At 35.3% G+C, this 14,011-nt stretch overlaps 1 protein-coding gene across 1 annotated transcript in view; it reads left to right on the top strand.

Moving 5' to 3' along the window:
• The window catches only part of tbc1d1 (TBC1 (tre-2/USP6, BUB2, cdc16) domain family, member 1), a 307,517-nt gene that overhangs the window by 150,744 nt on the left and 142,762 nt on the right, over positions 1 to 14,011 (top strand). The window contains 1 exon segment of the mRNA XM_051928202.1: positions 10,311 to 10,436. Coding sequence (XP_051784162.1) covers positions 10,311 to 10,436 — 126 coding nt within the window.

Here is a 14,011-nt window from a genome sequence, read left to right as displayed (position 1 = left end):
AACAAAATGTATTTAATTTGATCTGTCATTTCACATTTTATTTTAATTACAATGACAAAATGAAAAATAGTTTCTAATAATGGCATCCCTTATTGCATGTCCAGTCAGTCTCTCATTCTGAGAGAAAGCCGTAGTAGGTGTGTCTGAGTTTTCAGTAGGCTCAGGTGCATCAAAAAATGTCATCGCAGTGAGGGACACTGTGCTTGTTAGCAATACTGTACAGGGCAATACAAGTATTATTTTTCACGCTTCTTTTGGTTCCATTTGCTGCAAGAAGTTAAGGCATGCAAAGTGCCTCTTCAGAACTCCATTTTAACACTCAGTTGCATATCATGTTCTGCAATGAGCACTGTTGAAGCATGCCTGTTCAGGTGTGTTTAGTGCAAGCAAAGGGGTCATCAGCCATGGTAGGAGTCGATATGCACCGTCTCCTAATATTATGCCATCTGGTCGGTTGGTTTGGAACTCTCTGTGTAGAGCACTTTCCCCTCAGGATATACGCGTCATGGACAGGCCCAGGCTACTTCACAACACAGTTTCTGATCATGAGGTCAGCATCACCCACAAGTTGTTTGTTTATACTGTGTCTCCACTTTCTGTTGATGTACTCTCACTCTCTGTTATTAGATGCTTAAATATACACAAGAGTGCAGTTGATAACCCCAGTAGTGTTGGGTATGTTTCCCAAAAGTAAGAACTTAGACTTGGTTTGAGAAATATGGTCATCCCATGGAAATGAAACAAACTGATTGCCCAGGCTGGCCAAAGAGACTGACACAGCTTTCACCACATCATTCACAGTTGATTTGTCCACTTCTATAATGTCACCAACAACTTGGTAGAAAGACCTAAATGCATAGAACCACAGAGCAATGAGGACCTGTACTTCCAAAGACAGGCAATGACTCCTTCTGGTTCTGCTTTGAATTTTTTACTTGACAAGATCTGCAGTGTACTTAATATCAGCATTTTGAAACTGAAACTAAGCATTAAGTTCCTCAGTGGTGTGTTGCTCTAGTAGTTTTGTATGTTCCACATATACCCTTTGACTGTATTCTATGTGCCTGCCATATCGGTGGACCTCTGTAAGTCCTTTGAGAAAGGCTGAATAAGATGGCTGTGTGATTAGTTCCTCACCCCTTAAACATCAATTAGCTGATGTGCTTCAGCTTGTTTTTTGTTAAGTCAGTCATTCCCATGGCCTATAAACTCTGTTCACCACACCAACGATGTGGAACCAGAAACTCAAAAGGACCTAATTTCACAGTAACAGAAACCCATGCCCTGCTGGAGAGTGTTAGATGTCATTATGCTTCAACAGTAGGACATTTTAATTCTACTAAGGGAGAAGAGTTGGCTATGAAGAAGAAAAAAAGCCATTTGGGTTGAAATCAGCCAGAATGTGAATGCCACAGGGTCTGGCCAGAAGAGGACCATTGATCAAATAAAATTTAGATGGAAGAATCTGAATGCCAAAGCAACCAAGGACCATGCAGTAGCAAAAATCATCTAAACCGCAACCATCAAGCACTTTAGGAGAGGTGAGTACACTGATTTGGTTAGTGATGTTATTGGAGGGGAAAACCCAGAAGCTATACGTGGGATTCAGGGAGTTGTAGGGGACAGTGAGCCATTTCCTCCTAATGCAGAGGAAACAATCATTCTTGACCTTAGCTCTGTTAGTGTGGAAGAAGGTGGATCCTCACTGGTAGAGACAGTAGCTACTGCAAAAGGAGCTCAAAAAAGAGGCTTGAAGCTTTCTTTGCTAAACCTTGAAGATGATGATGCATATAGGGCACTTCTTAAAGGAGAAACAGAAAGAGCAGAAGCACAGATTTGTCTGGCAGAGAAACACATTACTTTAACCCAACTACAGCAAGCCAAATCCAAACTTCAGGTACTCCTCCTAAATGTACAGCTTCAAACTTCTGGTCATTCCACAAATGAAAAACTATGAATGTGTTTTTAATTTTCAACTACTGGGCATTTTAAACACAGGGTTAAAATAACTACAATGTGTTTGGGTAATATGTATTTGCTCTTTTATTTATTTTTTTGTGGGTCAGATGAGGTCTGACAATTGTGGCAGACAACCAGGGATCCTTCCCCACCGGGATGCCTGGAAGAAGGACAGACCGGGAAAGGGGCACTATCTTTCCCTGGGTGCAAGAGGGCAGCCCCCCTGGATTCCATCAGGGCCATGGAAATGGAGCTGGGAAGCTCAACCTTGTGGGGACCCGTGGCCACCACCAGGGGGTGCCTGAACGGTCCTAGAACCCTGGAGTACAGCACTTGCACCACACCAGGAAGTGCTGCCGAACCAGGAACTGTGTACACCCTGAGTGCTTCCGGGTGCAAGGGCAGCACTTCCGGCATACTAGAAGACGGAGCTTGCAAGAGAGGAGTGGAGGCAGCCGAAGAGAGGAAAAGGACTGAGTTAGTGTGGGGTTTTGTGCACTGTCGTTGGCTTTTGTGTTGTTGTGTCACAAAATAAACCATGTGTGTTGTGGACATCTGGTGTCGTGTCTGTCTGTGGTCGGGCTATCTTTTACACTATTTAAAAGACATCGAAAATAGGAAGGGGTGTTTATATTGTTTTATATGCTGTTTTTTGTTTCTTCAGATAAATCCACTTTGAGTGACCCCATTCTGACTACCTTTTCTTTTACATGCCTAGTAGCCTTCGGTGTGATTTACAGTTCCATTTAGTGCACTGGTAATACAAATTTGGTAATCCTGAAAAATTTGTATCTGGATCAGAGTGATTCAGTCCCATTTTGTTTTGACAAACCAGGACAAAAGTAAGATGGATTACATGACCCTGGATTACAAGTATAGGGATTTTCAAATCTGGATCATTTTGATCCAGATTAAACCTTTTGATCAACTGCGCCCTGATGCAAAAATCTTGTCAGCACTTTACATTAGGTATTTTGTGCAAACTGTGAAATCTTTTAGTGTTTTCTTCATTAGCTATATAAATTTTAAATGGTTAATGTAAATTGAAAGGGCAAAGTTAAAAAAAAAATATTGTAAGGTCTTTCTCATGTGAAATGCTATTTTAGTACATTTAATTACATACTGTATTTGAACTTGATTATAATTGAAGCATCCGTATATTAACTCCCATCAATCCATCCAATGTTTGCAGGCCTGTAACCCAACAACCCATTTAAACCTTGATTAATCCCTCTTTCTACATTAAATGACTCCTGTAGCCTGATGACCCTGAACTGGATTAGGTGTATTTTGAGATAAATGGATGGATAATCCAGTATGTTGGAAGTTTTCTTATGTTTCTTTCACTGATACTGGGATGAGCATTCCATGCTTTCTGTGGATGATATCTGCAAAAGTTTTTGTTGTTTTTTAATCAATATTTGACTTTATCTGTACTTTTAATTTTCCTTTTCACCTACTGCAAAATTTGCTAGCCAGCTTTGCTTTAATTACAGTGTCTTTACAGAATGGTCTCCTTGCAACAGTCCTTAAAAATTGATGCAAAACAAAGCAAAGGCTAAATTGTAAATCATAAGAATACAATATTAAAACTGTCTATCTCCTTGATAGTAGGCTCATTATTGCTTTATCCAGAAAGTTAACATAATATAATAGTAACTTTCCAAGACCAACACTGAATTTAAAATCTTCTAAATAATATGGTGAGGATTGCTTAGCTCATGTTGCTTACTTGTTTATGCACTTAAAACCATACTTCGTTTAGTGTTAAATATACACAGTCCTCTGACTATATTTTTGTCATTATGTTTGTGTCGGATTACTTTAATAACAGTGTGACCATCAACACGGCTCATTGCCTTATTAAGCTATGTCACCAAATTATATTGTGGTTTTGTATGGTTTCATTCTTAATGCTATTCTGAGTATTTTATTGCTTAATGAATGCACACATAAGTTAATCACTGGGGATGGATGTCAACTGCATGACTCTACTGATTTCCTAACTAGTCTTGCATCACTTTTCTTGCTTATTTATTCTCCTCTTGCCATTTCCATTAGTTAAAACTGACAAGGAAAAGATGCTATTATGAAATGTGTGTACTTTTTACACCTACAGATCGCAAATATGCAGAAAAGGAGGTTTATATTATACTTCATATTATAGATTCCATGGCTTAATCTTACCATCAAGCAGCATTTATTTATTGTGATGACTGGAACTAACAGAACCATAACTAGCACTTTAATATGGATATTTTCTTTAAAGAACAATGAGTGCTAGCATTAAAATTGCACACCAGAATATACTGTAAAGGGTGGCAAAAGTTGTGGAACACCAGAAAAGAAGATTGAAAACAATCATACAAAGTGTTTTTTTGTCTAGTTCCCAATATAGAAATACGCTATATAGAGTGTGCTATTTAGAATAATGATTAATACCACTAGCATCATAGCCACCAGGTGACACTACCAAACATAGGCAGATGAGAGCAAAACAATACACATGTAATGGAATGATCCACAGCTTATACTCTTTATTATATTATTAACCCATTATACCTTGAGATTTTTATGTTTATAGTTTAAACATTAAACTTCCAAAGTTCTCATTATTGTTTATTTGGTTTAAAGTAAAGTGCATTCGCAATGCTGAGACAATGATTACATATATGTATCATATGAGCCACCTATGTACTTATGGATTCTCTAAACTACTAATCTGTTGGTGTATTTATATAAATACCAAATCTAAAATTAATTTATGCATAGTCTACACTAATGTGTGAAAAGTACATTGAAAGGGTACCTATAAATTCTGTTACTGTTTCCATCCACACAACCAATTTGTGGAAACTGCATTTTCCAATACAGAGTTGCAATAATTAATGCAAGACATGAACTGTGTTTGATAAGGACAACAGTCAGTTTTTTAAAGACTGTGTTGCACAGAACTGTCTACTTGTCCTTTTGGGCGAAGTTTCTGGTTATTTTGTGAATACTCCATATTAATTTGTAGGGAAAAGGTAGAAGAAGAAACAATTTTTTTCCATTATTAACACTAAATCACATATTGTAGGGAACATTGGAGCAGCAAAAATACAGGTATCTTATATTAATAACCCACTAAAATCTTATGATGGGTTTGCTGTGGTATATAATGTAGTGAATAGGAATAAGTAGGGTCCTAAAATGAAAGGGTGCCTACAAGTATGTATTTACTGATTGAGTTGCAAAGTGTCTTTGGATTTAAAACCATTTAATCTCTGAGCAAAAATCAAAACCATTATTACCACACTTATTTTAACTTCACCTGTTTGTTGTCTGGTATAAATCTTGTAATCGATATTTAACCCACTTCCTATTTTCCAAATGACTTGAAATTGTGCACACTTACTCACTTCCAGTGACAATACATAAATCAATAATCCGTTTCACTAATTGATCAATTAATCCATGTTAATTAAGAAATGAAATTTTCATATGAAAAATAGTTCAAGATTTCACCAATAGATGACGGTAGTAACGGATAGAAATATTAAAAGAAGTGTTAAAATATTAATTACAAAATTATACTAAAACAAACCCAAGACTAAAAAGTTGAAAATAATATATATATAAAAAATACTTTTAAAAACCACGCTTATTGTTCCACTCTCTTTACTTTCCTCCTCTCCTCCTGCCTCTGGACACGTCTCCCCCCTCTTCTTCTCCTTCTTCTTCTTCTTCGGCCAACAGTAGCCCAATTTCCACCAGCACCCTGTTGGCTAACAGTACTGGTGGCGGTCGTTGTTAACCTGGGGCTCGACCGATCAGGTATGGAATTTTGTATTGTTGTCTGCATATTGGCGTAACCCTACCCATTTATCCGGGATTGGGACCGGCACAAACAAACACACTGGTTTGTGCATCCCCTTTGGTTGGGTAGAGGTAAAAAGTGTACTAAAAAGTAAAAATTAAGTCTCTCGTACATCACTCGTAAAATAAAAGCGTGGGTGCTTTTCATCAATCAACATTCAAAAAAAACTTCTTAAAATCTTAGCAAAAGTGACCACCTTTTATTTGGAGAGTGATGTATGTGAGACTTATTTTTTACTTTTTAGTACACTTTTTAACTTAATATAAGCATGGTTTTTTAAAAAGTATTTATATATATATATATATATGTTATTTTTTAAATTGTATAAACCTTCATCATATCAAATTACAAAAAACTTTATGAAAGGCAACTAAAATTTCAATGGGTTTTCTCATTGCCTTTAAATAAAGGAGACCTTTTATTAGTTTTCATCATACTGTACACTAATTAACTCAAGTATGCATTTACTCAGTGTTCACTTTATTGTGTGAGAAATAAAAAATCGTATTTTAGTTAGAAAAAATGCTGTAGTAAAGTAATTTTTGTCAGCAATGGTTGGCATTTAATTTTGTTTTAGATAAATCTCTGAAACACAACCATATCACAGGAATCACTGAGTAAGATGGGAGATACCCAGTGCTTGATGTGCTTGGATAAGGTTACTCTCATCGTTGATAAAAGGTAAAACCATAGCACTCCCACTATCACATTTACCTTCAAGGGTCATTTTCTGTTCATTTTCAATGACATGTCATGTTTTTTCTTAATTGCGTTTTTTGATAGCCCTAGCTATATATAAGTCAATATTTTTCAACCTGGAGTTCATAACCCCCATTTCTCATTTTCTGTGTCCATTGTCCATTCCAAATCAAAATCTTCCAATGTTCACATTGGCTCCGAGGTAACAGCTTCTTTTCACTTCCAAACCTATTTCAACCAATTCATAGCAGGATGGATACCGCTTGGGAACCATGCACCAAGGCCAATGGATTTCTGTGAAAGAGGTAGTTTCAGGTGATTTCCGTCTCTCTCACCCATTCCACTCAAGCAAGTAGTCTGCACGGTCTCTCTTTCTCTCAGGTCTGCATTGGGTTTATATTTGTGGAGGGGGCAGGGTCTGACCAGATGGTACAACACATTGAGGTGCCTTGACTTGACTTAGTGGAGTAAATTTAAATGTTACAGAAGTACAACGTCCTTGACTTATCACTTAAGAGCAAAATATGCATGATGGCACTGTTAAAAACTCTTAATGTTAAGCAGCAATATATGCTGCAGGATACAATCCATGAATGTACAACTCGATTTATGTCCATGAATGAAATAAAATATAAAACATTAATTACCGCTATTTATTGCACATCAGACTGCAGACCTCTAAAACCACTTGAAGATACCGGGCTGTGAGACACTATTGAGTGAGATCAGACAATTCCTGTGTATTACCTGTTCATGGGGATAATTGTGTAATGCATCAAGGATTTATATGACAGGCACAAGACTTTCCAGTTTGAGCAGCTAAAAAGTTTCATAGCAGTCACATTCACCTGGAACTCCAAGACCTTGCCTTGGTTATACATGCGAATGATTAAAATTAAATGAGTGATACTATCCTTCTCAGAAATCCTGTAATGTAGCAGGAACTCTCATAAAAGTTCACAAAAAATTCTGTTATCACAGAAAGTGGAGTAGGTGATTCTTCATTAATTCACAATAAAAATAGAGCAAAACAAGGAATTGTCATTTTGAGCCTGCCTTATAAAATGCGTTGATGCATTTTTGTTAATAGTAGATATAGAAATCTGAAAGCACAGCTTTATAAAATTGTGATAGGTATGGAATATAACTGTACAGTATATTACAATTGACAATTCTTTTCAATATGTTTCATACTTAAGCTTAGTCACAATCACAGCATGAGTTTTATTTACTGTATACTGTATTAATATCAATATAGACAGTGTTCTTAGGTAACATAAAAAAAACTAAGGGACTAATAATAGATTTTAGAAGAAATACCATTTGCTGACAAAAAACAATCATCAAAGACCAGGCAGTGAAGATAGTTGAAATATCTGGGGACAATCATCGATGCAAAACTAACCTTTAATGAAAATACAGGAGGCTTCTGCAAAAAGAAACCATAGTGGTTTGGAAAACTTAATGTCAGCAATAAAAACAGAATGAATTAAATTATAAAATGGAGCTGTCAAAGGTTAAAAAAGAGGCCTCAACAGTTAAATCTGACAGACCAGTTTAAAAAGCAAGTATTACAGAAAACAGGGTGTATTCTTTCAGATAGCACTTACACACTACATTTTCAATTCCGGGTTGTTGCTGTCAGCTCACAGGTTCAAGGTTCCAAGGATAAAAAGCATGTTCAAAATCTCCTATCCCAACTGCTATAAATCATTTGTATAAGTTTGACTTTAATAAACGACTACAGGCCTAAATCATGGATGAACAACTACCATTTTCATTAGTTATTAGTCAGGTCTAAATATTGGTTTAGTTTTTATGTATACTATGTATGATCTAATGTTATACAATTTTTATGCTTATTTATTTTATTTATTTGTTTTTATTTGATGGCTGTGTTCTTTGTGATGAGATTTAATGTTATATTGTGGTCTCTGTGTAAAACCTGCTGACAAATCCTATTTCACTCTTGGGACAATAAAAATTGAATTAATTGAATTGAATAGTGGCTAATGTAGGCATTTCTCAGCAGTATGGAAAGAACCATCATTTTCAGAGCAGAAGACCATCTGGGATGTAACACTTAATCACACCACTCACAGGTAAATTCTAATACAAATGATGGTAGCAGATCAATATTGGAGGTTAGGACCAATAACATTTTCCTGGAATGATTTGCTATTATCTGTAAAGCTCAAGAATAAAGCAATTAATATACCAACATAATCTGTTTTCAAACTATCCAAACACATCATGCATGAAAATGCTTCCAGGTTTTTCAGTTTTATTTCAACTTAAACAGAAGCTAATCTCGACTTGTATTTGTGTAATAGTATCTGTAGGAAAATAGGTGTAAGTAATATGCTAGCTCAATTCTGCATTATTTTGTTGTGAACCCTTTTACGCAAATACTATGCCTTGTTACTGTTTTATTTATTCCAAAAGAATAATGAGTAGAGCATTTAGTAGAAGAACTGCTGTTACTTTTTTTTTAAATACAGTGTAAGGTTCATCAGTTATTCTATATGTTAATACTGCAACTACTACTACTATTATTATTACTACTACTACTATTACTACTACTAATACATCCATTCATTGAGCACACCATCATCAAAACAAACAAGGATACAATTAAGAATAAACTGTAAATACAAGAGATTTCAATTTCATGTTACAGATACAGGCTTAAACCTTAGGTTAATATAGAAAAAGAGACTAGTAACACCCAACACCACAATATGAGATAAATTCATATTTTTTTTCATAAAATTTGAGTAAGAATACAGTTGATGGTCAAGTTGATTTAAATCCATAAAAGAAAAGGTGTATCATAAAGGAAGTTTTGAATAAATCCACCTGTGGAGTTTCTCATGCTGAACTAGGAGAGATTTTCTAAGAGCAAAAGCCAGAAATATAAATTAGCATTCCAAAAGAGCTACAAAAACAGCCTTAGGAATGCTGGTGATAGAAGAACTCATTTTTCTGGCAGGTTGGTAAAATGCCATCAGTGAGGTTGGGTAATCTGAAGTGTAGTAGTGAAATTAGTTGGAGATTTTTTTAACATACTATAGCCTGCAAGGGAAATTGATCTGAAACAGAGATCTTATTCTAATCATTTTCTATCTTTGTCAGAATTCTGGAAGCAATATTTAAATGTGTTGCATGTTTTCTTCAGCATTGGATTCAGCATAATGTTGATGATGTTGAATATTTAATCTGCACATGTCCACTGATGTGTCTGTAGGGTATTGTGAAACATATTTCTCCAGTTTCTAGAGTTAGTTCATTGAAAATTGCAGGTTTTTTCATATAACTGCAAAGATAAAAATCAAGTCAGTACATTTTTTGTGTATGTGTGTAAATATATTTGCATACTAGCAAAGATATCCAGCATTGCCTGTGTGTGTCTGAAATGTAAAGATTTTAACAGTGAAGTTAAAAAGATATATCAGAACTCATAATTAATTTGTTTTACAAAAGTAGACTACAAAATAAACTTTTTTTTTTTTTTTTAAATAAATTAAGTTCATTGTGGCAACATGCATACAGTACAGGATCTACAGTACCATCTTGAAGAAGTAAATAAAAATAAATATGCCAAGATTTATGTAGTGTATTTATGTATTTATTTCCTGTTCTGAGTCTTTGGTATCAGGCTATATTATCCTATGTGAACTCAACAATTTGTCATAATTTGTAGTTTGGTTATGTTAATACTACTCTCCTTTATGCTTCTCTTCCTGTACATTTTCTTTCCTTTTCATTCTAATCTGCAACTTCTCTGATACAGCTTGAGCTCCTCTCACCTCAGTGGCCTCCGGGCAAGGCTTCATTCTTCTTCTTCTGTTCCTAATTTCCTGAAATTTTTGGCCCCTGTAAATGAAAACTGCACCAGTGATTTTGACCATAAGAAAAGGTATGGGCAACTATGTGTTTAGAGCTTATATTTTTTAGTCTTTTATGATTGGTTCAATTTCATGAATATCTGCATACAAAAGTGAGGATGCTGAGACATCTTGTATACTTTACTGGACAGTTTTTTTTAGCAATGTTCACATACAAACACCTGACAGATTCCTGCAAACTGTACTAGGGCTCAACCTGGGATATCAGTATTCATTCAGTATAACAATAAATATATAGGAAAGCATGCACATGTGAAAAGGGTTAGAGATGGTGCCACTGAACATTCAGAATTTCCATATAAGAATTTCTCACAAAAGACAAAAAAAAAAAGAGAAATAACTATCCTGATTATTTGTATTTTCTTCTACATCTGTGATCAGTTTGACTTGACTCTAAATTTGCTCAGTTTAAGGATCGGTGTGCCTTGATTGAACAAGTGTGGTGTCTATGGTTATTTTTTGCTTTGTGCTCAGTACTGCAGAGTTAGAGTACTGTAGCTAATTGCTAATTTGTTCACTCATTAATAATAAAATGTCAGAAAATGAAAAGAAAAAATATAAAGGGGGAATTAAATGTACCAAACAAATCTGTTTAAAGAAAACTATTGAGAAAAACAATACAACAGTATGAAAATTTGCAGTGTGTAATTCAATGGGTATATTTGACAGATATGGTGTTCATAGATATTGTAGCATTTGGACCATTGGAGTGCCCTAGCCGGATATGACATGCATTGTGTGAGGTTAAAAACTGTTTTTGAGCCTACTGGCTGGGGTTTTTATCTAGTGGTACTGTTTGTCACACTGTTAAAATGAGAACAGCCTGTGGCAGAGACAGTTGGAGAACTGCACAGGCAAGACTCTTCATTTTTATAATTTCATTTTACTGAAGTATTCCATAATTCCACAACTACTGTGCAGATAAAAGTTCACAAGTTTTCTCTTGCTGTTTCTGCTCTTCCTTAAGTACCTTAGAGTATTAAGTTACGTGTGAGATTCTTTTCCTGCTGTTAACCTTGGCTTTCTTAAGACCAACAAACAGCAGGCCTTTAGTTTCCTTTAACTTGAAGTATCTGAAACAGTTGATAATTTCCACTGTTAATCTTTGGTTGCTCAAATGAGGCATGCTTTTCTTTGTGTTTGTTTCAATATATGCAGTCGTATTGCTGATCAGTTCAATACCTTCAATAATAAAATTCCAAATTGTAATTTTTACTGTATTTGGCTACTAATTATAGTTGGCATCATTAAAGGCATCTAGCCTTAACAATTTCTGCTCCAATAACCTTCTGATAATGAGGTACTGTACTGCACAAAGATCAAAGTTGCAAAGCAAGTGGGAAGCGTTGAAGAATATTTTTTTGAAAACAACAGAAGTCTCTGTTTGGAAAAAATAGATTCTATAAGGAGTGGAAGAAAATAAAGACAGAAGGAGACATTATGACATTATAAAGAAGCAAACTGAAATTGTAGTAGAGCAGTTGCAAGGGTGTAAGAAGCTAAGAAATGGGAGCTTGCAATTGAGCTGCAGAATCAAAAAGGAAAGAGATGTGTATAGGATTGCAAAGCAGATGGTAAAAGAAAATAAGAAAGAAATTGCTTGAAAAATTTTGAAGGGAGTATTGTGATTTATAGTAAGGGGATTAAAGATAACTGCAAGATATACATGGAGTGGTTTTTGAATAACAAGAATAAATAATGATGTTTGTTGTGAGAAAATAGAGGGACAGAGCTTTAAATTTTTGACAGAGAAGATCATAAGGTGGATAAAAATCTAGTTCGGAAATAATAGGTCTTAAGGTAAGTTTAGCAAAGACCAATATGACGGTTGGAGCTTAAGGTGTAGAAGAGGTGGTATGTGAAGCAGAGGTGTTAGAAAAAATTAAATCTAAAATGCACAGATTGTTGGAAATGGGTGCCTAAAAGATGTAGTGGTGTGAAGGGTTGACTGCAGGATGTTAGTGCAACCTTTGTTTGTAGATAGTGTGTGAGAGGGGTGAAGAATACTGATGTGGTAAATGTAAATTTAGATATTGGCAACAAAGTTTATTTGAAGAAAGCAGGTAAGTTCTGCTACTTAGTGACATGTTGAGTACAGACAGAGGTACACACACAGCAGTGTTAGTGAGGGTGAGAAGGGGTATGTGGAAGAAATTCTAGAAACTGTCCCCAATTTTAGCTTCTGAAGGAGCCTTTCAAACAGTATTCAATTGAGACATGGCAAAAGAAACTGGAACATGAAGCAAAACTGGAAAGAACAGAGATGAGATGGATCAGATGGATTTGTGAAATTTCAGGGCATGAGAAGATTAAGAAAGGTTTAGGTTTATTTGTCATATATAGGTTAAAACAGGGTCAACATACAATGAAATGTGTATGATGAGAAAAACAAGTCACTCAGCCTAGATCCAATAAAGCTAAAAAAAATAATTTTAAAAAATTACAAGTTAAAAATAGACAAGCCATATAAAATAAAATATGTACATTTTAAAAGAAGTTATAGAGCAATATGAGTTGAATGAGCAGCAAGTACAAATGACAGTTATTGCACAGATAATGTTTTATGAGTACAGATGCATATTCCATAAAATGCAGATGCATGTTCCAGTCAGTAGTCAGAGTGTGTGCAGGTACAGTTTGTGTGTGAGTATTGCAGATGAGATCTTAAGATGAGTTAAGGTAAATACTTGGTGTGATGGTGATAGGTGTTGTTTTGAGGAGAAATAGAGTGGTTTGGGTATGCAAAGAGAAAGTTAGAAGATGATTGGGTGAAAAGGTTAACCAAGATGGAGGTGGAGGGGATGAGGCCAAAAGGAAGGCCAAAGGCAATTGATTGGAGGTAGCGCTATACAATTTAAAAAATACTGGATCTCATGCTATGCCCATGTCCAGGGAGAGTGGAGGAAAAGAGTTTGGAGACAGTCACCTATTCTGGGTAAACAAAAAGTTAAATTTCGAGACAGTGTAGATTTGAAGCAGAAGCTGCACCTTTGTATTTTAAAATCTTTTCGATTCATAGTTTTATGGCCTGGGGGGGGTGCGTGCGAGGCGGCGTTTCCTATTAACACCTTATTTTGGGAGCTATATTTTAGGTATAGGAAATTATTCAGTTTCAAACCTGATGTAAAGTAAAATGTTAGTTTTGATGATTGTAATATGGATATTGAAAATATAGTATGTTTCTTTTGTTTGTCCAGCTTCATGTATATTTATGTACATCGATATTTTCATTGATATGAAAATGCAGTTTAATGTACAGAAAATGAAGAAATCCATTTTGGAATATTGGCATGTGTTTTTAGCTTAAGAGAATATTTGTAGATGTTTTCAAAAATTTCTGTGATTATGCATTTTAGTGTTGACCCTTTTGTTATTGCTGGCTGATATGCAAGTAACCCATATGTCATCTACACTGCCTCTCTCATTGGATTTCCCAGTTTTCGATTTCCCTGCTGGAACCATGAATGCTACTTCTTTGTTTTTCCTGGTTTACTGTGGTTTCACAAGTAGTTCTTTATTGACACATTAATAAGCTGTGTACTGTGTTGAATAATTGAGTCACTGATACAGCATTTAAGCTGGGTAA

Source organism: Erpetoichthys calabaricus, chromosome 5, assembly GCF_900747795.2.
Source record: "Erpetoichthys calabaricus chromosome 5, fErpCal1.3, whole genome shotgun sequence".
NCBI lineage: Eukaryota > Metazoa > Chordata > Cladistia > Polypteriformes > Polypteridae > Erpetoichthys > Erpetoichthys calabaricus.
The sequence above is the reverse complement of the archived record's forward strand: the minus strand, read 5'-3'. Positions and strand labels throughout refer to the sequence as shown.